Source organism: Thermothelomyces thermophilus, chromosome 5 (assembly GCF_000226095.1).
Source record: "Thermothelomyces thermophilus ATCC 42464 chromosome 5, complete sequence".
NCBI classification, from domain to species: Eukaryota; Fungi; Ascomycota; class Sordariomycetes; order Sordariales; family Chaetomiaceae; genus Thermothelomyces; species Thermothelomyces thermophilus.
The window spans coordinates 4,100,273-4,125,337 of record NC_016476.1 but is presented as its reverse complement, the minus strand read 5'-3'; the positions used below and the strand labels follow the sequence as shown (position 1 = coordinate 4,125,337).

At 57.9% G+C, this 25,065-nt stretch overlaps 4 protein-coding genes and 1 non-coding gene across 5 annotated transcripts; 1 reads left to right on the top strand and 4 right to left on the bottom strand.

Moving 5' to 3' along the window:
* Positions 1-210: 210 nt before the first annotated feature.
* On the bottom strand, positions 211-1,818 carry MYCTH_2309586 (uncharacterized protein). The gene is made up of 2 exons (XM_003665592.1): positions 1,270-1,818; positions 211-1,147 (listed from the first exon to the last, which is right to left on the bottom strand). The coding sequence occupies exons 1-2, from the start codon at positions 1,640-1,642 to the stop codon at positions 498-500; spliced, it is 1,023 nt and encodes a 340-aa protein (XP_003665640.1). The 5' UTR covers positions 1,643-1,818; the 3' UTR covers positions 211-497.
* A 112-nt stretch (positions 1,819-1,930) lies between these two features.
* MYCTH_2309585 (uncharacterized protein) lies at positions 1,931-2,938 on the bottom strand. The gene is made up of 5 exons (XM_003665591.1): positions 2,793-2,938; positions 2,649-2,698; positions 2,481-2,551; positions 2,068-2,394; positions 1,931-1,993 (listed from the first exon to the last, which is right to left on the bottom strand). Exons 1-4 carry the CDS (start codon positions 2,831-2,833, stop codon positions 2,155-2,157), a joined length of 402 nt encoding a protein of 133 aa, XP_003665639.1. The 5' UTR covers positions 2,834-2,938; the 3' UTR covers positions 1,931-1,993; positions 2,068-2,154.
* A 1,843-nt stretch (positions 2,939-4,781) lies between these two features.
* On the bottom strand, positions 4,782-10,516 carry MYCTH_2144990 (uncharacterized protein; the record flags this gene model as incomplete). Its single annotated transcript, XM_003665590.1, has 7 exons — positions 4,782-7,217; positions 7,312-9,043; positions 9,121-9,386; positions 9,443-9,673; positions 9,969-10,092; positions 10,317-10,369; positions 10,463-10,516. The coding sequence occupies 7 exons, from the start codon at positions 10,514-10,516 to the stop codon at positions 6,195-6,197; spliced, it is 3,483 nt and encodes a 1,160-aa protein (XP_003665638.1). The 3' UTR covers positions 4,782-6,194.
* A 776-nt stretch (positions 10,517-11,292) lies between these two features.
* On the bottom strand, positions 11,293-20,783 carry MYCTH_103096 (polyketide synthase; the record flags this gene model as incomplete). The annotated part of the gene is made up of 11 exons (XM_003665589.1): positions 11,293-11,418; positions 11,519-12,457; positions 12,563-13,040; positions 13,372-17,920; positions 18,013-18,474; positions 18,564-19,056; positions 19,132-19,244; positions 19,342-19,555; positions 19,674-20,094; positions 20,182-20,676; positions 20,764-20,783. 11 exons carry the CDS (start codon positions 20,781-20,783, stop codon positions 11,293-11,295), a joined length of 8,310 nt encoding a protein of 2,769 aa, XP_003665637.1.
* A 3,102-nt stretch (positions 20,784-23,885) lies between these two features.
* MYCTH_t146 lies at positions 23,886-23,979 on the top strand. Its single transcript has one exon. It is a non-coding gene; the product is annotated as a tRNA-Ile (tRNA).
* The last annotated feature ends 1,086 nt before the right edge of the window (positions 23,980-25,065 follow it).

Genomic DNA, 25,065 nt, shown 5'->3' with positions numbered 1-25,065 from the left:
AATTAATTCTTGCGAAGGCTTGGTTAATTATGTTCTAAATAAGTTGTCCAGGATGGGAGCACTACTGCGAGGATGTTCTCAAGGAAAGAAACGGGAAGGCGGGTAGGTAATATTAACTAGACAAGTGGCCAAATAATAACAAAGAGCAGGAAAATGTGGTCTCCTGATTAACTAACTACAAGTTGGCATCCTTTGAACAGGTCATGCGGTGATTGCTTGGTAGGGATGCGATGAAGGGTTGTAGAAGGCCTTATTAACTCTTTACACGTGGATAATTATTTAGGTCATGAAATGATTGATATTATGACACACTCTCATCGTACTCTCGGGACGGCGAGGTTCCCACTTCGCAAGGCTCATGAGCTCGAAAATCCGACATTAATTAACCCAAATATCACCCCCTTTTTTTTGTCTGAATCTATCACAGGCAGGCAGAAACCAAGCACCCGTACTCCCCCCCTCTTGGTGGCCGATCCCATGGTCCATCGCTCAGGTGATCAATGCGTAGCAATCTCCTTGACACTCGCCCTATGCACCCTCGCCAACCAGGTCGTCGCCATGAAGCGGCGGATCCTCTTCCCCCACAGCATAAAGACGACGAGGGCCAGGTTGTTGACGAGGACGACGGCGCAGAAGACGCCGGCGATCATGACGGCGTATCCGTGCTGGAGGACCCAGTCGAGCAGGTCGAGGCCCATGCCGAACGAGATGGCCTGCTTGCCGAGGTTCATGGCGATGAGCATCTCGCTGATGTTGGCCGTGTAGCTGTCGATGGCGTAGGCGAGGGTGAAGGTGAAGAAGAAGTAGCTGGCGAACTGGTTCATGGTCACGCCGGCAAAGTAGGCGACCCAGTGCAGGTTCCGCTCGGCCGCGAACCCGTAGACGATGAGCCCCGCCGGCGACAGCAGCACGACGGGCAGCATGACGCCCAGCCGCATCTCGGCCTCGCGGATCGACTTGTTGCGCCGCGTCAGCCGCGCCGCCAGCAGGTCCGACGTCGCCGTGAAGGGGATCGCCAGCAGGTAGCCCAGCAGCGAGGCCAGCGCGATCAGGCCGGACGACGTCTGCGACCAGCCGTAGGGCGGCGCCGTGATCTTGAGTGGGAACGTGTAGTTGAACGTGAGGGCGCCGAGGCCGATATAGATTCCTGTTAGTTATTACGCAGGAAGCATGTTAGGAGTGCTGATATTAATTAAGGGGGGAAAGAAGAGAGCAGACAGACGCGCCGAGTCAAAAAAAAAATAAAAACAAAAAAAAAAGGAAACTGACCGTAAGTGGTAATGACCCAGAGCACATGAGGCACCAGGAAGTATGTAAAGGACCGGGCAATCATCAGGAAGAACTCTGTATCCTTGTCGTAGACGCCCCAGAACTTGAGCGTCTGGAGGAAGGTCTTGCGGGGCGGGATCGGGTCGGTGCCGGTGGCGGCCGGGGCGCCGACGTCCTCGATGGCCGCGTGGGTCACCGAGTTCTTCTCGTCCTGCTGGGAGCTCGAAGACTCCTGGACGGATGGCTCCGTCGCCGGCGGCTTGCGGTGGTATAGGGTCTCCTCGACGACGAAGAAGGCGAGGATGAGCAGGGCGCAGCCAAAGGCAAACTCGACGTAGAAGAAGAGACGCCAGGAGTAGCCGCCCGCCAGCATGTAGCCGGCGTAGAGCGGGCCGGTAGAACCGATGCAGAGGCAAACTGGCGGAGGGCATCCGTCAGCATAGGGGACCAGCGTCCTCCGGAAGGATCAGAAAGGAGAGGGAGAAGTATTAGGAGGAGAAGAAGCTATTGTCGAGGTGATCTTGTGGGGTAATTATGCACATGACACCAGACATACCCGTGTAGTAGCCCAGCCGCTTCCCACGCTCGTGAGGAAGAAGATGTCGTTTACAAGCTGCACGGGCAGGGCTTCGCACACCGACGATGCGACAGCGTGGACGACCCGAGCCGCCATGAGGCCCCCGTACGTCGTGGCCTGCGAGCACGCAATGAGACCGACGCAGTACTGGCAAAGAAAGACGCCATGAGTCAGTCGCCTGATCAGTCCGCCCTCGTGGGAGAGGAAAATGAAACACGTACGGCGAGGAGCGAGGTCAGCATGATGGGACGGCGGCCAAACTTGTGGTACGCGGGCACCAAGAGTAGGGAGCCGTAATTAGGTGGGGGTTAATTCTCGTGTTTATTTTTGTGGCACTCCCGGACTCCCTTTCCCCCGGGGTGGGAACTCTCACCAAAGCCAAAGGCGAGATTGGCATAGCTGACCAGGTTGCTCGCCTTGTTGGGCGAGATTCCAAACTCCTCCGCATAGATGCCAATGTAGACGGAGGGGCCGAGCAGAGCCGAGTTGCTGAGGAACGAATAGAGTGAGCAGACGACGAGGATGAGGTTCTTGCGGGTTTTGGACCACTGCGTAGGTTATTAATCATCCCTCGTCAGCAAGAAAGGGATTCAGCGAAGCACAAAAGTGCTACGGTTGTGAATCAGCATCTCACCTGCAGCGGGTCGTTGGGATCCTCTGCCGGGACCGGGTATAGCGCCTGGCCATAGCCGGTATCGTCGCCCTCTGGTCACGTCGTCAGCTATTATTATCGCACCTTAAGGATCAATGTGTTTTTCTCGCGGCATCCACACCGGCGCGTCTCCGCAGTGTACATACTCACCTCTGGTGCTCAAGTCGACCGTGCCGGGCACGTCGCCCTCCCTGGCATGGCTGTCGCGCGAGAGCCGTTAGCCACCGGCCCAAGTGAGAGACGGTGAAGGGAGGACGGAGAAGAAAGAGAACGGGGGTTGGGAAGAAGCTTCACCTGTGCGCCAGGTGCCTGCCCCTTTTCTCCTGAGCGCTCATTGTCGCAGCAACGTCGAGGCTTGCTTGATCTCCAGATAATATCCGGAGCCGGGACGTAAAAGAACAAAACAGCAGGATGGAGGTCGGGGGGTGAGATGCAAGATCAATGAATGGTTGTTTGTACCGGCAGCTGACACCGTTACACCGTTGGAAGCAGCGGTCATGCTATTAATTAATGTAACCATCGACCGGCGCATTGGGGAGGCTACTGTTACCCTGGACACGGGATGACGAGGAAGGCCGCCATGTCGTGGTGTGGTACGGACCGCATACGTTGGTGCTTGGCCGTCCGAGCGGCCGAATCTCCCTGGTTAATTTTAAATGTTGCTTGCATGGCGCCGGGGTGGTGACCGGGTAAAGTTGGAGAAGGATGCAACTCTGGATACCGTAGTTTCACAACAGAGGGCATGGTCGGTTTTCTTTTCCAGAAGTGCTCTCTCGGAAACAGTGATCCGTAAACCACATACTCGGTGCTAATAAGAAAGCACACGCGTTCGCTCATTCATTAGTGTTCCTGGCGGGCAAGTCCAGGGAGACCCGACAGATTCCCTGATTCAACTACCCCGGATGTTGCGCAGGCCTGTTCTCGATTTGGCGGCTCCGGTCCATTAATAGATCAGGTTGGGTTTCGAAGTCTGCTTAGCGTGGCCAAGTTTGTCGAAGAAACAAGTGCCGAGGGTCATGTTACGAACGGTCGACGGTAGCGACAATCCAATAGCGCGCGATCGAGAATCGGATGGCAGGGATGGGCTTTGATATCGATATCTCCCCGTTCAAGAGCATTGAACATGTGGTCCGGGTTCCCGCGGGGACTTGGGGTTTCGCTCTTTGTTTGGCGCCATCGGTCTGGGGTAAGTTGGAGAAGGAGGGGTTTTGGCGCAAGGCCCCTGCGGGACCGACAATATATCTGGGTTCCGAGTGTGTCCAGCATGATCGTCTGTATAATAATAATAAGCAGCCTGGGAATTTATTGCATACAAACTTTCCGTAGAGCGTCATGATAGACTGGCCATGGTGCAAACACTCGCGTTCTAGACCTCTGCTACCTCTCACTCGACGACCGGAGAAGACGTCTTGTGACCAGGACCATTGGATCGAGGCACAAAAAGACCATCTCTTACTTCTCCAAGCAAGGAACCTGTCGTCTGAAATGGAGCACCAAGCCTTAAGAATGGGCAATGATCGAAATCCAATCCCAGAGACTCTGAATCCCACACATTGGTAATTAACAATCTGGACTTGAAAAGCGGGGTTTCGAGGTGATTGATACAAAGACCGACATAACGAATCGGACAGCTTCATAAAGAAAAGCCTGCAAGCAAATACCTACACAGCTTGCAAGTACAACAGTCGTCCGACGTGCTGTTATCGTCCTGGTCCTGCTTGACTTGATCATTGCTGCCGATGGTTGTCACAGGCCTTGCCTTGCCTTTTGTTTTAATCCAATTCGGTTAGGAGGCAACTCATCTTCAACAAGCTGACGTTGAAATTTAGCTCTGATTCTCCTGCAGTATGCGCCTTAATCTTGTTCTATGCCCATTACAGCACTGTAGCAAAGTTGATTATTTCGCACCAAACAAGTAATTAATTAAGGTTTACTACTGAAAGGCGCGCATGATTACCTTGGGTAATCATAAACACTTTCTCATATCAACGAATTAAACAGAGAAGCCCCTCTACACTCCCCTTCTTTAACCCACTTTTTCCTTTCTGTTAAACAGGGTTGTTACACAGCAGCACGCTTGCTGACCCTTAGTCCTGTATGTACGGATTACATACAAGGATTCGAGTCAGATCGAGCCTATGGTCGTACGAGCAGTATGCAACGTTGGCTAATACCCAGGCAAGAAGATCGAGTGATGCCCCACACGACTTCCGTCCCATCTTCGTTCGTCGCCCGTACCCGCTCGCCTTTCCTCCTTCTTCTCTCCCTCTCTAAGGAGTGCATGTCCAATTAATCTTTCCAAAGTGCCGCAACCCGACACAGGGGACATCCATCGAAACATACGACACCATCTGATCAGACCAACACACAAAGATCTGTTCCCGGAAGCAGACAACCAATCTCCGATCATTCGTTTCCATTGCATTTTCATAATTATTTAAAGTATTAATTAATATTAAATCCTCGGCGAGGATGGCGTCCCGCCTGATCTTCGACCCGATCGTACTGCTGCGCGTCACCCCGCTGGTCTCGTCGACGTGCACGCTGCTGTACGGCGCCGACCAGGACTTCTTCCTCGGCCTGCTCAACCGGCCCGAGAGCCGGGCCAAGAGCGGGCCGTTGTTGCCCGCCTACTTCGGCACCTTCTTCCGCCGCGGCGTCGTCTTCGTCGTCGGCTGCCTGGCCGTCACCACCTGGTCCTCGGTCGCCAACCTCTATTACGCCCGCCGCCCGACCCTTAATATCGCCAGCCGCTCGTCCGGCTGGTGGTATTACGTCGCCACCGCCGCCCTCTCGACCGCCCACCTCCTCTTCGTCCCCCTCGTCGCGCCCCCCATCAAGGCCATCATCGACGCGGACAAGGACAGCAGCACCGACGCCAACGCCACGCTCGACGCCTGGCTCCGCATCAACCGCCTCCGCACCCTTACCGTCGACCTGGCCGCCTGGGTCGCCTCCGTCGGCGCTGCCGTCGGCTCCCTGGCCGCGTGAGAGGGAGGGGCTGGAAGTGCTGAACTGTTTGTGCTGTGCTGGTGCGTGTATGTATTGTAGATAACCGGGCAGAGGAGGTAATTGTCTGATTTTCATCAATCACTACTCCCTTTTGATTACATGCCCTCGGCCATGTCGATGTGAGACAATCACAGGCACGGTATACGATTATCGAATCTGTCAAATCTATATGGGGAAAACTGCCGGCCATCTTTTAATACAGGAAGCAGTGTTCTCACTGCTAGGATCGCCGTTCTATCGAGCATAATTATTACATGATTTCACAGAATCTGGGTCGCGAAGTATTATTCTCGGCCGAGACATAACGTTGAATTGGCAGCCTAGCCGAGCTATGATATGTCTAGCTACGTCACCTACCTTGTCAGACAGAGATCTACATCCACAGCGCCTGCAGACCTCCTCTTCCACCTTTTGTCCGCGACGGTCTGCACCCAGGCCGGGCAGCGTCCACCGGCCGAGGGCCACCGCCGCCGCCGCCACCTGCTCCTCTGCCGCCTTCTCCCCCCCAGCGATGGCCACCACCGCGCCATCGCCTCCTCCTACACGCACCTCATCGCCACCAGCGGTAACCGCCGCGGCGTCCGTTCCGACCACCACCAAGATCTCCACAGTCACCACCAACATCTCCACAGCAACAACAGCCTTCGTCTTCTTCATCACCCGGGGCTTCCCGCCCCTTCTTAGTCAATCACGCCCGTCGGCGGCAGCAACCATGCCCTCGGAGCTCTCGTAGCCGGAGAGGTACTCGCCAAAGACGCGCTCCTCGATATCCATGTCCTTCCACAGCCGGCCGGTCCGCTTCCGGGCGCGGCGGCGGAGGAAGACGCGCTTGGCCCACTTCCAGGCCTCGACGCCGGCGAAGAAGAGGGCGGCGGCGACGAAGACGATGCCCCACTCCCAGCTGATGCCCTTGTGCTTGAAGACGACGGTGTTGATGACGGGGATGTAGAGGGTCGGGAAGAGGGAGACGAAGCCGAAGACGACGGCCCAGAAGAGGAACTGGTTGCGCCAGACGTCGTGGAACCACTGGGTCAGGTACTTCTTGCTGCCCGGCTGCATGCGGAAGAAGGACCGGCGGACGTCGACCACCTCCCAGGCGAGGAAGAGGGCGAACCAGGTGAGGCAGGCGAACGTGGTGGCGCGCGCGCGGAAGACCGTCTCGCAGCCCTCGTGGAGCCTGTCGTTGCAGTTCTGCCCCAGGTTGCCGCCGCCCCAGGCGTAGACGCGGAGCACGAAGCTCGACAGGCAGAGGGCGGCGATCCACAGGCCGTAGACGACCATGTCGAGCAGGAACTCGAAGGTGAAGATGCCCGTCTTGAGCGAGTGCGGCGGGCGGCGCATGATGTCGGGCACGGCGCGCTCGAAGCCCAGGCCCATGTCCGGCAGGCCCGACGTGATCATGATGATCCAGACGATCTCGACCGGCGCCAGGGGGAAGACGGACAGGGACGTGTTGTCCTTGAAGGCGAGGCCGGCCAGGAGCGTCGCCGCCTGGGCCACGTTCTCGGCGAGGACGTGGAGGACGAACTTTTGGATGTTGTCGAAGATGCGCCGGCCTTCTTCGATGGCGGCCACGATCGAGGCGAAGTTGTCGTCCGTCAGCACAATGTCGGAGGCGTCCTTGGCCACGTCGGAACCGGCTTGGCCCATGGCGATGCCCACGTCCGCGCGGCGGAGGGAGGGGGAATCGTTCACGCCGTCGCCCGTCTGCAATGCGTTATTAGCTCTCTCTCTCTCTCTGTCTCTCTCTCTTCTTCTCTCCCCATGCGTGATCTATCTGGATAATAATTGTAAAACTTACCATGGCTACAAACTTGCCCCGACGGTGCAGGGCGTCAATCATGCGCACCTTGGTGCTCGGCGCACACCGCGCAATCACCAGCGGCAACACGGGGAGGGCGTCTACCTCGGCGTCGGAAAGGGCGTCGAACTGCGCGGCCGTCATGACCATGGCCGCCGCGATATCGGCGCTGACCCGGTGCATCGCCTTGGGCAGGATGCCCACCTCGATGGCGATCGCCTTGGCCGTCTCCGGGTGGTCGCCCGTCAGCATGTGCACCGAGATGCCGGCCTCGTGGCATTCGCGCACGGCCGGGGCCGACTCCGGGCGGGGCGGGTCGTAGAGGCCGATGAGGCCGAGGAAGGTCAGGTCCCGCTCGACCTCGTTGCGGTCCGTGTCCTCGTTGGCACCCATGGCCGCGTCCAGCTTCCTGCTCGCCAGCGCCAGCACGCGCAGCCCGAGCCCGGCAAACACCTCCATGTTGGACAGGATATGCTGTCGGAACTCGTCCGTCATCTCGGCCACGCCGCCCTCGGAACCGGCCGGCGCGTCCTCGGTGTGGTACTTGGTGCAGACGCGAATGACCCTCTCGACGGCGCCCTTGGTGAAGGCGAAGTGCTCTCCGGTCGCGTTGTGCTTCATGATGACGCTCATGCGCTTGATGTCGCTGTCGAACGGGTACTCGGCAACCTCCTCCCACTCGGGGGTCTTGCCGTCGTCCGCCTTCATGACGTCCAGCCTGTTCTTGCCGAAACGGCTGGCAAACACCTGGATCGCGATCTCGGTCGGGTCGCCGCGGGCTACCCAGGTGCCCTCCTTCTCGAACACGGTGGCCACGTTGGCCAGGGAGGCGACGGTGAGGAACTCCTGCAGACGGGACTTGCTGGCACCGAGGAGTTCGAGCGGGGAAGAGACCTGTGCCTTCTCGCCCGCTTCCTCCTTTTCTTCCCTGCCGGAGCGGGGGCGGAAGTTGATCTCGTGCGGCTCGCGGGAGTCGAAGCGGACGCCACCCTTGGTCGGGTTGAAAGGCTCGCTAGAGGTGAGCTCGACCGTGTAGGTGCCGAGCCCGGGGATCCAGGCTCCGCGGGCGACCATCTTGCCCTGGGTCAGGGTTCCGGTCTTGTCGCTGCAAATGTCGGTCACGGCGCCCAGGGCCTCGAGACTCTTGAGATTGCGGACGATGACGTGGCGCTGCACCATGCGCTTGGTGCCGGCCGCCATGGTGATGGTCAGGACGACGACGAGAGAGGCCGGGATCATGGAGAGACCGGTAGCGACGGCGTAGATGATGACATCCTGCGGCGTGTCGAAGCGATTGGCGGCTAGCACGATGATGGCGCAGATGACGGCGATGCCGAACAGGACCATAGCGAGCTTGCTGAGCTTGCGCTGGAGAGGAGTGCCAACATTGACGCCCAGGAATCGGCCGATGGCGTCGCCGAGGGTGAGCGTGTACGCTTCGAGGTAACGGTGAGGGCCGGCCTTGCCATTGGGCTTGCGCTTGACCGGGCGCACGCGGCGTTCCTTCTGGTTGAGGGCAGAAGCAATGGCACCAATCTCGGTGTAGGGGCCGGTGGCGAAGACAATGCCCTTGGCGCGGCCCTTGGTCACGGTCGAGCTGCTGTAGGCGACGTTGAGCCGGTCGCCGGGCCCAGTGTTGTCGTCAAAGGTGGCGTTTTCGCGCTTGCGGACGGGCAAGGACTCGCCAGTCAGGAGGGCCTCGTCGGTCTCGAAATTCTTGGCCTCGATCAGCCTGTTCACCTTAGTTAATGAATTGCTCCGTTTTGATCAAAGCGTAAAAAAAAAAAAAAAAATATATATTCCTCATACCTGATGTCAGCAGGGATGGTGTCACCCATCTTGACCTCAACCAGATCTCCCGGGACGACTTCGCCGGAGGGCACGACCATGGCCTCGCCGCCGCGGACGACAGTGGCAGTGGGCGAGCTGAGCGAGCGGAGGGAGTCCATGGTCTTCTCGGCCGAGTACTCCTGGAAGAAACCGACGACGATGTTGAGAATGATGACGGCAGCGACGACGCCGCCCTCGATCCAAGACTTGATGCCGAAGCTGACGGCCATGGCGAGGATAAGCACCTGTGCTCCGGGATCAGAAACTCGAATTTGGCGGGCTGGAGGGTGGAAACAGTTACCAAAGTCATGGCATTGGCGATCTGCGCGACAACAATCTTGAGGGGCTGCACGCCTTCCTCCTCGCCGAGGTCGTTTCGTCCATACTGCTCGAGCCGGACTTTGACTTCGTGAGCGGGGAGGCCGGACAGAACATCCGCATCGAGCTCAGCGGCTACCTGCTCGTATGTGAGCGCATGGGCCGGGCGGCTCAACGGCCGGTTGGACTGGCCCGAGACATGGCCGCCCGAAGGCTGCACAGTTCGTTTCTTGGCCATTCGAGACCGGTTCAGTCAAATGGATGGATTGATGGATGGATGGATGGATGCAATGTCTCAAAAATGAGTATTGGTGGTACGGAAGATGTCTCTTTATATGAAACTCTGTACAACGACCTTTGGGCCTCTCTCGACAAGACGCCGTGGAGTAAAGGTTTGTTAAATGACCAGTTCGTTGATGACCAAAAAGTCGAGCTTCTCCGTCACGGATTGTAGTTCGTGGAGGAAAGTGCGGGTGTCAAATAATTTCTGCAGTGGAGTACGGACGTACATACATTCGGCTCAAGCCCCACTGGCCCGCAAAAAGCTTCCCCATCGATAACCGGTCTTGGCTTCTTGGCCCACAAACAAGGGACCAGATCCGCCTTTTCGGTATGCTCGAGTTGGCGTCACATCTATAAAGCGCTCTCGTTTGCTGGTTGGGAAGAGGTGGACCTGAATGTGCAGCTTTCGTTTTCTAGGCGAACTTGGCGTGGCACACTTTCGGTGTCCAGTTTGTCCAAGATAAGAGGAGAATCCCGAAACTTCAACAGTAGTAGTAGATGGCGTTGCGTGAACCTACTGCGTTAATCATTGCCTGTTCCTTCCCATAACTAACGCCGTCGTACGATTTACTTACACAGTACAAACAGTTTTGACACGGTAGGTCAGGTACTTGTGTCTACGGCCAGCCTTCGAGGTTGCAAACATCAATTATTGTCTTCCTCTTGTGGGGAACACTAATTGAGGGATCGATTTGACGGGTCAGCATTACTATGTACATACATTGGAGACAATGCGAGGGAGAGCAGTTGTGGTGAGTGGCGACCGTGTCGTCATCTTTGGAGGGGCAAACCAGGGCAATTGGTAGTGTACACAGTACATACATACCGAGAACCCGAATCAGCATGTTGCGTTTCGGTGTGGGGGTTCTGAAGCCGCTGGAGCCGGGGGGAGCTGCATGCCAAGGCCGCCAAGACCAGACCCGAACATCCCGGGCCGGGTTATTCAAGACTCAGTTACCGAGTAATTATGTATGGAAGATGTCTAGGCCTGCATGCACAATACTCGTGTGGAGGTAGTAGATGAACACGATGGTGCGCTGACCAAGCTCGGGATGAATCAACTTGGGCTGTTGATGAAATCCAATGCTCTGGGAACAATACCGCTATCCATCGTCGGCTACACGGCAGAAACCCGCCCGCACTACCCGCTAGCGCTGGCTTGGCATTTTGGCCTTTTGAATCCGCAGCAGCCTGCTCTTCTACTCAACCCACGTGCGCTCGTTAACGTTCCTCTATGGATCGCTGGTCTAGAAGACCCACTTATACAATGGCAGCTTGCTCGGTCTTTTTTTGGGCTTTATCTTCTCGCCCTTAGTGTACGCCGCGAGTTGGGATTTGTACGAATCCATTTTGAGAAAGTGAGCACATGCCTCCAATCTCATTACCTTACTTTTTTTTTTTTTTTTTTTTTTTTTTTTTTTTGGTTGCAATGGCCCCATTTTCTTTCGAACTTCAAGGTGGTCCATAGCTCTTGCTCTAATTAGGCTCAGGCATGAAACGTCTGTCAAGAGCAGGCTATGTACCATCGAAGCTTTCCAGCTCGCGGTAAACCTAAGCTGAGAGCACCCCCGAAAGAGGTTGCTGCAATTCAGTTACGAATGTGGTAGCGCCAGTGCTGTTCTCAGTCTTGTGCATTGTGATATTAGCCATGGATAAGTGTCCCGACTCCCACAGACACTATCTGTATGTACAGTTCCATAGGCGTTTGTTAATCTCTCATGTGCTTGTTATTAATTCAATGAAATGACACCTTAATTATTAATTACTGCCTGTTCGCCAATCTCTCAGACAGCTTGGCCGCGATCACCTCACCGAGCTGATACAAAGAGCCGGAGCCGACGATCTCCAGGACGCTGATGGCGATGCCAAAGACTCCCCTCAGCCACCGGCGCAGCTCGATGGCCATGAGCGAGTCGAGCCCGATCTGGGCCAGCGTCAGGCGGGTGTCGATCTCCTCGTCTTCGCTCACCGGTCGCATCATCAGCTCGTAGATCTTGTTGCCAGTCTCGCGAGCCAAGAAGGCGATGTTGTCGGGGTTGCCGAGCAGGTTGGCGGCCGTGGCGGCGTCGGCGTTGAGGACGGCGTCGAGGAAGAGCACGATCCGGTCCGTCTTCGACCGGGACGAAGAAGACAGCCTGTCGTCGCCGTGCCGCCTCACGTTGTGGTACAGCCCCATGCGGCGGTCGCGGCGCCAGTTGGTGCGGTTGTCGAGGTGGTCCAGTGGCAGGTCGGAGCCGGAGCGCAGGGCCATGACGACCTGCTCCGGGTTCTTCCAACCGTAGCAATCGGAGCCCGTGACGGTCGCGGGACCGTCGGCTCCGCCGGCACCCCCCTTCCGTCCTGCGCGTGACAGGTTGAAGCGGACAAAGTCGAGGAACTCGGACTCTCCGAGCAGGCAGAGGCCCTGTGCCTTCATGTTCCGCCGGGCCTGGGAGTTCTCGGCGACGTAGCCGACGCCCTCGAGCGGGCAGATGTTGAGCACGGTAGCGGGGAGGCCGAGGGAGTGGCGGTACTGGCAGAAGGCCTCGAGGAAGATGCAGCCGGCCGAGTAGTTGGCCTGCCCCGGCTCGTCGACGACCGTGACGACCGAGCTGGCCATCCAGAAGAAGTCGAGCGGTTGACCGGCGAGCGCGTGATGCAGGTTCCATGTCCCGCGGACCTTGGGGCCGATGGTCGAATCCCACTGGGACCAGTTCATGCTCAAGAGCGGTCCGTCCTGGAGGCGTGATTAAATTAGGTAATTAATGTCAATCAGCTTACCGATCCAACAGGTTCGTTCACACAAATATGACCCTATTGAGAGGGGGTAATAAATACTCACACGCATGGTCGTGGCCAGCTGAAAGACCCCCCTAACGGGCCTTCCGGAGCCGGAGACGGCAGCGGCGACGTCCTCCTTGTTCTCGACGCTGCCCGCTACCGCGGTGACGGAGCAGCCCATGGATTCGAGTTCCCGGAACAGAGCGCGACTCTCCGAGTTCAGGCCTGCGCTTCTGGAAAGAATGGTCAGGTGCCTGGCCCCCTGTTCGACCAGCCAGCTCGCCACGGAGCCTCCGAGCCCTCCGGCACCTCCGGCGAGGAGGTAGGTAGCGTCTGGGTCCAACAGGATCGGCCGGTCCGGGGGTTGTGAGGGGAGGCGGGAAGGGTCTTCGGGCATGGTGACGACCACTTTTCCGATGTGGGCCCCGTTCTGAAGATGGCGGAAGGCCTGCTCGACCTGGCCGGCCTCGAAGTAGGCAACGGGGTCCGGTAGCGGGAGCAGACCTTGCTCGTACATTTCGACGTAGCGCGTGAGCAGCCTGAATTCCGGCGATATGGCGTTAGCAAGAAAAAAGAAGAAAAAAGAAGAAAAAAGAAGAAAAAAGAAGAAAAAAGAAGAAAAAAGAAGAAAAAAGAAGAAAAAAGAAGAAAAAAGAAGAAAAAAGAAGAAAAAAGAAGAAAAAAGAAGAAAAAAGAAGAAAAAAGAAGAAAAAAGAAGAAAAAAGAAGAAAAAAGAAGAAAAAAGAAGAAAAAAGAAGAAAAAAGAAGAAAAAAGAAGAAAAAAGAAGAAAAAAGAAGAAAAAAGAAGAAAAAAGAAGAAAAAAGAAGAAAGAAAGAAAGGAAGAAGAGAGAAAAAAAAAGGGAACTCACGCGCCCACCCTCTCGGGCCGATCACGCATGTACTCGTACAGGTCGACCCCGACATAGGCCCTGTTCTCGAGGAAGGGGGCCATGTCGAGGCGTCCGGCGCCGACGAGGTCCCGCTTCCCGAGCTCGACCATGGTGCCGTACTTGGCGACGCACTCCCAGCTGGCGTGGAGCAGGTCGCCCGAGAGGGAGTTGAGGACGAGGTCGACGCCGCGGCCGCGCGTGAGGCGCAGGACGCCGTCGCGGAAGCGGGCGTCGCGCGAGCTGAACACGCGCTCCCGGGCGACGAGTCCCGGGTACCGCCCCAGCAGGAACTCCACCTTCTCCTCGCTGCCCACCGTCGCGTACACCTCGATGCCGGCACCACCTGCACCTCCGGCACCACCACCGGCGGCACCTCCGCCGATCCGCGCGCACACCTCCAGCGCCGCCAGTCCCACGCCGCCGCAGGCCGAGTGCACCAGCACCGACATTCCCGGCCGCAGCCGGCCCGCGTCCAGCAGCGCGTGCAGCACCGTCGCGTAGCACACGGGCGCCGCCGCCGCGGCATCCAGCGATGGCAGCGGCAGCGGTAGCGGCGTCGTCGTCGTCATCGTTGTTGTCCCCACCCGCGCCACCAGCGCCGACGGCACCACCAGCCTCGTGGTCAGCGTGCCCGTCGGCGAGAGGAGCACCACCCGGTCGCCCGGCTGTAGCCGCTGGCGGCTGCTGCTGCTGTTGCTGCTGCTGTTGCTGACGCGGGTGATGACGCCCGAGGCTTCGAGGCCGAGCTCCGGGCCGGAGGCGCCGGTGGACGATGGCAGGCGGAGGGAGCCGGTCGCCTGGAGGACGTCGCGGAAGTTGAGGCCGGCCGCGTGGATGCGCACCTCGACGTGGTCCGGCGGCAGGGTGGCCGGGAGCGGGGTGTCGGTCCAGGTCAGGGTCGAGAGGTCCCCCGGCTGGCGGATGCGGAGCGTCTTGGCCCAGCCGGCGCCGGCGCCGGAGGCACTCGTCTCGGGTGGCTGCCGCACCGGGGCTGTGACTCTGGAGTTGGGGTCCGGGTCCGGGTCCGGGTCGGAGAGGGAGGAGGAGGAGCGGGAGAGGAGGGCCTGGGCACGGGTGAGGCTGAAGGGCCGGTAGCGGCCGACGAGGAGGGTGCCGTTGTCGATGACGAACTCGCGGTCCGCGTTGAGGACGTCGTCGTCCCGGGCGCGCTGCACTTTCTTGACGAACACGTCGGATATGAGGCGGGCGGCCGCCTCGGCCGTCTCGCGCTCGTAGTCGAGCTCGAGGGTGAAGAGGGCCAGGTTGAGCTCGGCGCGGACGGTCCGCATGACGGCGAGCGTCTGGGCCCCGCGCGGGTCGCGGCACTTGACCTGGAAGGGGGGAGCGAGCCAGAGGATCCGGTCGGTCCCGTTCTGGACCTGGCGGAGCATCGCCTGGAAGGCCGAGAGGCCCTCCTCGGTCAGCGTGTCGTGGTCGAAGAAGCGGGACTCGAGGTCGACGCAGGAGATGACGTCTTGTCCGCTCGGCAGGGGGTCGTGGCCCAGCCGGCAGGGAGTCACCTCCCAGCCTTCCTTCTCGAGACCGGACAGGAGAGAGGTTGCCGGACCGCTCGCCCGGTCCTGACAGAGAAGCGTGACTCTTCTTCCCCCGTTCTTCTTCTTCTTCTTCTCCTCCTCCTCCTCCTCGTCCTCCTCAGTCCGGGGCCGGGCCAGCATGACGACGGCCATCTGCCAGGGCGGCTCGGCGTCCGGCACGACGGCCTCGGCGCCCCTGAAACCGGCCGCCTTGAGCTCGGCGTCCCAGCGGTCGGGCGACGCGAAGGGCTCCCAGACCCTCCCGTCCTCCTCACCGAGCCACCAGCCGGGTAAGTTGCCAAAGATGAAGGCGGGCGTCCTGGCTTCGGTCGACATCTCGATCATCATCAGCACGCCGTCGTCCCGGAGCAGGGTCCGGAGGTGGGCCAGCGTCTCGCGCAGGCAGGGGGTCGCGTGCACCACGTTGGGCGCCACGACCAGGTCGAAGGACCCGGCCGCGAACCCCTGAGGGAGCGGGTCGCGCGAGATGTCGAGCGCGCAGAAGCGCATGTTGGGCGCGTGCCGGAACCGCTCGCGAGCCTTGGGGAAGAAGCCGGCCGAGATGTCGGTGAAGACGTACTCGGCGTACACGGGCAAGCCCCCGAGCCCCGGCCCGGCCCCGTCGCCGTCGCCGTCCTCTCCGGCGAAGACGAAGAGATGCCGCAGCAGGCACGCCGTGGTCGCGCCCGTGCCGGCGCCGACCTCGAGCACGCGGAGGCGGCCCGCCCGCGCGTGCGCCAGCCGCCGCACCAGGCCGCCAAAGTCGAACGCCCCGGCCCCCTCGGCCCCGTACATGTCCGTCAGCAGGCCGTCGCCCAGCAGCAGGTTCAGCGCGTCCTTGCTCCCGCCTTCTCCCTCGGCGTCGGTGGTCGCACCCCCGTCCGAGCCCGAGCCCGGGGCCGGCGCCGTGAAGACGGCCTCGGCGTGATCGCTCAACCGCTTGATCGCCCGCGCCGCCGCCGCCGCGGCGTGCATCTTGTTGTTATTGCTGTTGCTGTTGTTGTTCCCGTTCTCATCCTTGCTGTTACTCGGGTCCGGCAGGGCGAGCAGCCGGTCGTAGACGGATTCCAGCATCGCGCGGCGGGCGGGAGGATCCAGCGCGGCGATGGACTGCGCGTCCGGGACGAGCGGGTAGTCGCCCGATCGCGCGAGGCCGACCTGGCGGTCGAGCCAGGCGCGGTACTTGACGTAGTGCGGCTGAGCCGGGGTGAGGTTGGCCAGTCGGTCGGCCGACTCGAGGATGCAGAGGAGCGTGAGCGTCTCCCTGAGCTCGCGCTCGGCCACGTTGGCCGTCGGCGACTTGACGAGGCCGTCGTCGAGCGGCGCAAAGTCAAAGTCGGGCAGCCAGTGGAGGTGCGCGGCCGCGTGGACGTCGACGGGGCCGTCGTTCGGACTCATATTATTCTCGCCGTCTCTGTCGCTGTCGCCGTCCCCGTCCCCGTCCAGGGGCGTCACTTGAAGGCCGGACATGCGGAGGCATACCCGCTCGTGGTCGTGGTCCTGGTCGTCGTTATCCTCTACCACGCACTCGACTTCGGCGGAGCCCAGCCCCTGAGCCGGGCAGAATGCCTCGATGTGCATATTATTAACATTGCCATTATCGTCCTTGCTCGCACCGCGGGAGACCTCGATGTTCTCGACGAGCGTCGGGACCACGAGCCGGCGCAGGTTCCGACACAGACCGCGGACGCTGGCGACGAGGAGCAGCTGGATGCAGGCATCGATGGACGCCGGGTGCATCGGCCCGGGGTACGGATGAGCTGCTGCTGCCTCGGAGCTCGGCACGGTAATAAGCTTCGCCCGGGCCGCGCCGTCCGTCACCGACGTGGAGATATCCGTCAGGCGCCGGAACTCGGGCCCGAACACGAGACCGGCGCGGGCCACGGCGTCGTACAGCCGGTTACTCTTGACCAGACGAGGAAGCGATCCCGATCCCGATCCCGATCCCGATCCGTCCTCTGGCGCCGTCGTCTTCATCACAACACTCCTCCGCAGGGGGGCCCGGTCGAGGGGCGCCACCTGTCCCTCGCAGTGCTTGACCCAGCTCGAACCGGTGTAGGAGGCGATGGCGAACTCGAACCAGGAGGCCGAGTCGTCCGTGTCGGTGAGCCGGCGCGGGCGCAGGGCCGTCACCATCTCGGCCGGCTCGGCCTCGATCAGCACCAGGGCGGCGCGGGCGACGACGCGGCGCAGCCGGTAGCCCGTCTCGCAGCCGGTCGCCTGGCGCACCGCCTCGCCGGCCATGGCCGCGTAGCCGGCGAGGGGGAAGACGATGTCGCGGCGGACCTTGTGGTCGGCCAGCCAGGGGACCTGTTCCAGGCTCAGCAGGTTGCGCCACTGCGGCGCCGTGTCCGGGCACTCGACCACCCGGACCCCCAGGAGGCAGTGGTCGGGGAAGCGCCGGGCCCTCCAGTCCCGCGAGAGCCGGCTCTCGTACCAGAACGGCCCCGCGCTGTGGTCCCACGGGTACGTCGGCAGCCCGGCGAGGGCCCTGCTGCTGCTGCCCCCTTGGGGGGGGAAGAGCGGTCTCCAGTCGGCGGGGACGACGGCCTGCTGATAGAGGCCGCCCAGGGCGGACAGGAGGCTGGCCACGCAGTTCTTGCCGCGGATCTGCGCGGCCGTGTAGTTGCAGGGCCGGCCGGCGGCCTCGCAGATCTGCCGCAGCGGCCCGGCGAGCGCCGAGTGCGGGCCGACCTCGAGCAGGATCATGCTCGACGAACCGCCGTCGGTCGCCTGCTGGTGGTCGTCGTCATGGTCGTCGTCGTGGAGGAGGAGGTTGTGCACGGCGTCGCGGAACCGCACGGGCGAGACGAGGTTGACGACCCAGTAGTAGGGAGACGTAAGGGGGGTCCCCTCGCGGGTCAGTGTCCTGGTCGTCACGCTGGAGAAGAAAAGGCGGGCGCCGGGCCCGTCGGGGGCGCCGTGGCACGAGTTCGTGCTTTCCTCTCCTTGGAGCAAATTGAGGTACTCTGCCGCGAGCGCCGCCATGTGGTCTGCCAGCACCAGCACGTCAGTCTCTCTTCTCTGCCTTGTAATCGAGAAAGTTTCGCCTTTCCGTATAAGAGGGGGGGGGGGGTTCACGAACGAGAGTGGTAAGCCGTGTCGACCTTCAACGGCCGCGCCAACACGTCCGGGTACTCGGCCAGGACGGACGCCAAGGTCTTGTGCACCGCCTTGGAGTCCCCGGAAATTGTCGTGCTCGACGGGCTGTTCTCGCAGGCCACGCAGGCGCCGGCGTGCAAGAAGCGCGAGACCTCGGCCGCTCCGAGGCCCACGGCGGCCATGGCGCCGATGGAAGAGGATGCCGCGCTGGCCCGCGACGCGACATAGCCGCGGTAGTACGCAATCGTGATGGCGTACTCGAGCGAGATGTGGCCGGCCGCATAGGCGGCCGCGATCTCGCCGCTCGAGTGGCCGACGACGGCGGCCGGCGTGATTCCCAGGCGCTGGAACTGGCGCACGAGGGCGATCTGGAGCGCCGTCGTCAGTGGCTGCGCGAGCTCCGCGCGGTGGACCTGGCTCGTCTCATCGGGCTTGAGGAGCTCCTCTGCGTCAGGGGTAAGTAACGTAGTCCGGGGAAGAAGGGATAACGGGACCGTCAGGGAGCCAGCACCCCCGCCCGGTTCAACAACATACCGATGATCGACCACCTGGGGGGGATCCGCAGCCCCTGCAGGACTTCATCCATACGAATCAAGTCCTGACGGAAGGACGGGTCGGTCAGGATCAGCTCCCGGCCCATCTGGGGCCACTGTGCACCCTGTCCGCTGAATACCATGGTGACGCTCGGAGCAGAATGAGGCGCTTTGACTTGGGGTGAAACTTGGAGCACCTTGCCGTCTTGCACCAGGGCAAACGCCCTATGCGGCAGTTTCTCTCGATGGACCGCCAGCGTGTAGGCGGTGTCCCTGGCGAGGTTGGGATATCGGGCTGCGTGTTCCCGGAAGGAAGCAATCTGTCGATCCAGAGACGCGGGTGAGTTGGCCGAGAAGAGGAACAGCTCAGGCCGAGGGGTTGGCACTGTGCCATTTTGATAATTATTAGTGCCGTTCACACCGTTCACACCGTTTAAACCGTTAATGCTCAGACGAGTGCCGCCGAAGTATTGCGATGAGGACTCGAGAATTACCTAGCGACGCGAGATGAGCACGAACATCATCAATTATTAATTACAGCTTTCGGGTCTGCTGCCGTGTGAACTTACATGAGCATTGGAACCGCCGATGCCAAATGAGTTGATGCTGATTCGCTCGGCCCGGTCCTTGGGAAATGCCGTAGGTTTAAGCGGCACAGTGAGTTTCTTTTCGGAGAAGGGAACTGGAGAGTATAGTAGGTAAGGTATTAGGTAGCCTTGAGTCAGCCGCGCCGCTGCGTTGGAAAAAGGGGAGAAGAAACCGAGAAGGGACAACCGTACTCTTTGGGTTAGGTTTCTGGAACTTGATATTTGGCGGGATCGTGCCCTTCTCCAGGGCCAGAACCGCCTTGATCAGGCTCGTGAGTCCGGAGCAGCCTTCCGAGTGGCCAACGTTGGGCTTGACCGAGCCAATGTACACGCCTTTATCGCCAAAGACATTGCCAACAGCCCGTGTCTCGATCGGGTCGCCTGTTGGAGTGCCTGTTCCGTGACACTAGAGGAGTACATCGTGATCAGTAATTGCCCGATTCCAAAAAAAAAAAAAAAACATCAAAATTATAGCGACTCATGCAAGGTTTTGTGAGCATATTATATCATCCATTAATTATTACCTCGACAAATGCGGTCTCGGAAGGATCCAGGTTGGCCTGGCAATAGACATTCCGCATCAGAGCTTCCTGGGCCTGCCCGTTGGGACACGTCAGCCCCTGGCTGCGACCGTCGCTGTTGCAGCCGGTATTCCGAATCACGGCTCGGATGGGGTTCCCATCTCGGAGGGCGTCTTCTAGCCGCTTGACATACACGGCCGTGATGCCCTCGGCTCGTGCAAAGCCGTTGGCGGCCGCGTCAAACGTCTTACAGGAGCCGTCCGGGGACAGGATTCCCTCGTCAAAGAAGATGGTCGATGTGGTCGGGGTCATGATGAGGCTGGTACCGCACACAATAGCGCCCGAGGCGTCTCCGGATTGTAGAGCCCGACAGGCATCATGGAGAGCCACGAGGGAGGCAGAACAGCCCGTTTTGATAACCGTGCTAGAAGAGACATGTCAGCTCCTTTGACGAGACTGACGTGCCGGAACCCGACCCATGTGTGACTTATTAATAGGGGTAATTACGTACCTAGGGCCGTGTAGGTCAAACTCGTACGACACCCGGTTGGCCAGGACGAGGTCGCCGGATCCCATCAAGGAGTAGTTCCCCATGCCGTGCATGTCCTTGGTTGCCATTTCGTACCAGTCCTGACCAAACGTGCCGACGTAGCACCCAATCGGCCGTCCGCGGTAGTCAACCTCGCCGGCATCCTCGAGGCATTCCCGGACGACCTCTAGGAGAATTCGCTGCTGGGGGTCGCATCGCTCGATCTCCTTTTTGGACATGGAGAAAAACGAAGTGTCCAAGCGGGAGAGATCGTCATCGATAAAGTAGCCGTGCCGCGTGTGGATGGCTTTCTGGCCCGATAGGGAGGCGTCGAAGCCGTCGATCGCAAAGCGTGTCGGCGGTATCTTGCTCCGCGCATCTCGACCCTCGGCCAAGAGCTGCCAGAACTCGTCGCCGTTGTGTACTCCTCCGGGGAGACGGAGGCCGATCCCACAGACCGCGATGGGTTCGATGTTCCTGAATCTGGGTGCTCCATCGGTGCCACAAGTCCTGTCGGTTTTGACCGAGGAGGTGCCGTTGGCAACGGCACCATCATATACCGACCGGTCAGAGGAGATGGTCATTGTGTCAGGTAAACAAGAGGATTAATTATGCTGCCTAGAGAGAATAACTTGATCAAACCAGTGTAATATGGGCTTAGACAGGCAGGATTCGTGCATAACCGTCAAGATTCACAGGAGCCTCCCATGGATTAGAAGGAGAGGCGGCTTCAGCTTTATATCCTCCTAATCCCGTCTTCTCAGCTAATTAGCTTGGAAGCTCCGAGACCAACAAGCAGTGCTCGAGGTGAATAGGTGACTACCAACTCTTGTCGCCTAACCACTCGATCCGACGGAACAATTAGCACCAGGTCCCCTGCTTATCCGTCATCCCAGTCTGGATATCTGTCTCCTCCTTACCCACAGTCACGAGCCCAATGGTGGCCGAATCCTATGTTCCAACATCATGTTATTTCCTTTACGTATCTCGACTGTTCCTCCTGCAGCCAATGCTTGGGCTTGTTCCATCCCGCGCCTCTTCCGCTTGTATTCGCTGGCTTGCTTCCCCCCCACCGCATGGGAAGTTCCGGGTCAATGGTCGTCTCCCAGTTCAAACACAAGCCCACCCCTGATCCGTACGCTCATCGGGTATGTCCAGCTATGCATGCCGCCGGGTAGAGCCAACAAAGGGCAGAATCCATGGCTGCTTAGCGACCATGCATGGTGTGCGTCGACTATTCCCCTCTCAGAGTTCCCCACAGGGCAACTCAGCAAATGGTTGTGGGAGAACATAGTCACACTGCGTTAGCAGTTCTCTACGCCACCAACGGGGGCTTTCGTATCCAGCATCAACAACACTTGGGCGCTGCACTACTACGTAGAGGAGGCTCTTTTGAGGAACCAACATAGCAACACCCCACAGACACATGAGCATCACCAACAGGCCCGACCCCTGCGGGCATCTGCATGAACGGATTAGCCAACGCCATTTCGGCGGCATGGAAACGGACGAACCGTCGATCCCCCAAAAAATGCTGCGCCTCGACGGCCCCGATCGCTTCGTCTTGCACAACATATCCTCCCACGCATTCCACCACACCGGGAACACCACCCCTGCATACAGCCCACCTAGATTTGACAAACAATATTTTTGGGACCGGAAAAGGAGCCAATGCCCGTTCATAAGGAGCCGAACCCCTCACCGGGTCACACGCCACCATGATAGAGACTGTTTGTCCTTTGTCGGCCTTCGGCCGGCCCCGCGGGCCCCAGCCATCCGAACGGCACGGTACTTTTTTTTCCTGGCGCCTCGGGAACCCACCCGTTCCCGATCGGCAGACCCGGCAGATGACCCGACGGGCGCGGCGCTGGCAGTTAGCCTCGAACCCTGTACCACATGCTGCAACCCGCCCCTGCTAAAGCTACCAACTGCAGGTTTCTGGGCTGGCAAGTTCTCTGTTCCGAGTGTTGTTGCATTGTCGTCACTGGGTGAGACAAGATAGTTGGTGCCCTTGCCGTGAGGGGAAACCTGCGCGGGAGATGGCTCCGCTGACCCTCAGGAAAATCAGCTTCAAGAGACCGGCCTGAGCGATTGGGATGATAGGGATGGTCCGGCCAGCCCATTAGCTTTTCAAACAGGATAGTCCTTGCGGAGTAGTAACATGATCAAGCCGGAGGAACATCGGAACTCCTTAGCTGAACACTCTTGAATGATCATGGAAGCGACGTAGCAGCCAAGGTTTAGTTATGTCCAAGAAGACTAATGGTTGGCTCATATGGCCATTGTTGGACAGGCAAGGAGTCATGGGTTAAGCATGATGATCCATTCGCCTGACAGATCGTGCTTATAATACGACATTGGACTCGCATACAATCACCAACGACCCTTTCATGACACGGCCTACATGGCTTGAGATAGAGACACGTACATCAGTACATCAGTCGCAAGATTTGTCACATGTCTAGAGCATCTCCCTCCTGCTATCCACGCCTGTTCTTTCTCAGTAACGTTCTTTGGATAGGCTTCTTTAATTCTTAGTTATTTCTTTAAGATATTTTAATATAATTATTTATCTTCTCGTCTCACTTATCTCCGAACAAGATCTTGCATCCGTTTAAACAAAGCCTTGCGTATCCACCCGCAGGACTCTGATGAACGAACCGTGAGTAATTATCCGTAACCTTGTCAAGACGTACCAAAAAAGGCTACCTGGTCAAGAGACATGCATAGTTCACATGTGTCTCAGACTACTTGAGAAAGAGCTTGGAACATCTTCTCGAGCACCCTGACTCCCATATCGCGCAAACAAACAAGACATACGACGCAGATCTCTCCTGGGGTTCGGGTTTCTCAGCTACATAAGTCCATCCAATTCGGCAATACTCGGGGGTTCTTCGGCACACAGTACTAACGCAACTCAGGATGACGACGTATCTAACCTGTCATGTTTTCCCAAAGATTAGACACCGCTGCGATGGATCATTGAGGTACATACATACATACACGAAGAAACGCCGATGCACACCTTGCAACCACACAACGACCGCCTCTTCACACTGCGCCGTGACAGGGACCATGCCCTCCAGGCCATCCAATGACGCATCGCCGGTCCCTCATACCATTGCAGGCCATCCTTTAGTTAGTCTGATTGCATCTCTGACCGGTGGGCTCCGGGGCCATCTACGGATCATCATCCTAGAAGTGAGAGACCCCGGCACAGCTGCTCAAGTCACACTACCCCTCTATCTCCCCGGGGAACGTCCCCTAAAACCCGACCAGCACCCTCCGATTCTCCCCATTGGAAGGGAGGTGATCTCGCCCAATGGTGGTTCCTTGTGATGAGGATAACGCTATGCCATACCAGTTAGTTTTGCCAAGTGGAAGAGCGAAGCAGTTAATAGCTACCAATGGTCCGAGACACTAATTAATAGGTAGGTACTATACTTTCCGAACCCCCCCCTCCTTCTGCGCTCCACCCGGCCCAAAGAACAACCGAAACCAAAAACGACCAAAAATTTAGAAGTAATTTGGGATTAGGATAGTATCGACATGAGAAGGAATGGGTAGAGCGACTTACTCCAATTGACTGGTAGTCTCGGCAGGAATGTGTCCACGATGCTCGGGAGCTGTTCCTGCACAAGTCCGTGGCAAATGAAAGGTGGAACTATTTTCGAAACAGCACAGAAGCCCGGTTAGCTCAGCTGGTTAGAGCGTCGTACTAATACCGGTAAACCTGTATGTGGTATGCGAAGGTCAACAGTTCAATCCTGTTACTGGGCATCTATTCTGGGAGTCTATTTTTCACCCCTAAAACTTTTTACACACAACGTCCGTCCTCTTTTCGATGATCTAATGCATCATTCGGTTTTCAACCACATTACATGTTTCTTCTCTCCCTGTCGCGTCTTGTTTGCCTCTTAGCTTCCCAAGCTCTAGTATCCTATCCCACATGTGCAGCTCTATAGTAATATCGACAGTAACATCTAGCGGATGAGGTAATTAGTATTTGCCGAACGCAGTGATAAGCTTCCTAGAGCGTTAAAAGCAGTGTCTATAGTAGGTAGCTATACAAAGGAAAGAGTGCCTTGTTAAACTATCTATAAAGGAGACAAAACGACTAATATTTATAGACAAAGGAACTGGCTAATGTATTGGCAACGACGCCTTATACACTATAGCACGTATGTGGCTAATACTCTTAGAAGCTCTATAGCTTCTGACACACCCCCTAGTTAAACATGGTAGTCGTTTAACTACGCTTTGTGGTAATACTGTTCTTGGTGTTGTATCCTTTGTCGCTCTTACCTTGATGGCTCCTTTAGGGGCCTGCCTTCTATATTCGGAAGTCTGAAAGAGTCAAGCATGGTAGAGCGATTCCTTTAAAGCTATAGATTAAATATAGCTATCGTAGTTATAGTAGCAATAGTATTACTAGTTTTATTTGTAGTAATAATAGGATGACACCTCCTATATTCGAATTAATAGATGACTTGTTAGGTGTGCCTGCCGTAAGCACTGTAACTACTAGTAGGTTAACTCTTACTCTTATAATACCTTGAAAGCGTAAGCGTATTAAAGCTTTTACCTTATAAGTGTTCCTGTTTATTACTGGTTTTATAATTTTCTAACGCTTTGCTAGTCATATTAAGATCGTTCGAGCTAACTAAATATAGTGATATTATAGCTAGCAAGCTTTATAAGGTGCTCTATAGAATATATATATAGTTAGCTCTAATAAGATGTTCTTTTGACGAATATTATAATTATTCTAGTACTAGCTCCTACTACTACCATTATACCTATAGTTCCTATAAGTATAAGGAAATATATACTAATTACCTATACATCTAATAGCTCTTATAATAC

What these genes read in the sequence shown, in the direction of transcription:
- MYCTH_2309586 (XM_003665592.1), bottom strand. Translation starts at nt 1,642, where the DNA reads ATGCTGGCGGGCGGCTACTCCTGGCGTCTCTTCTTCTACGTCGAGTTT. An exon ending in CTGGGTCATTACCACTTACG is followed by an intron (nt 1,148 to 1,269) that starts GTCAGTTTCCTT and finishes AATAACTAACAG; the next exon opens with GAATCTATATCGGCCTCGGC.
- MYCTH_2309585 (XM_003665591.1), bottom strand. Translation starts at nt 2,833, where the DNA reads ATGAGCGCTCAGGAGAAAAGGGGCAGGCACCTGGCGCACAG. An exon ending in GGCAGGCACCTGGCGCACAG is followed by an intron (nt 2,699 to 2,792) that starts GTGAAGCTTCTT and finishes CTCGCGCGACAG; the next exon opens with CCATGCCAGGGAGGGCGACG. An exon ending in GGTCGACTTGAGCACCAGAG is followed by an intron (nt 2,552 to 2,648) that starts GTGAGTATGTAC and finishes CGACGTGACCAG; the next exon opens with AGGGCGACGATACCGGCTAT.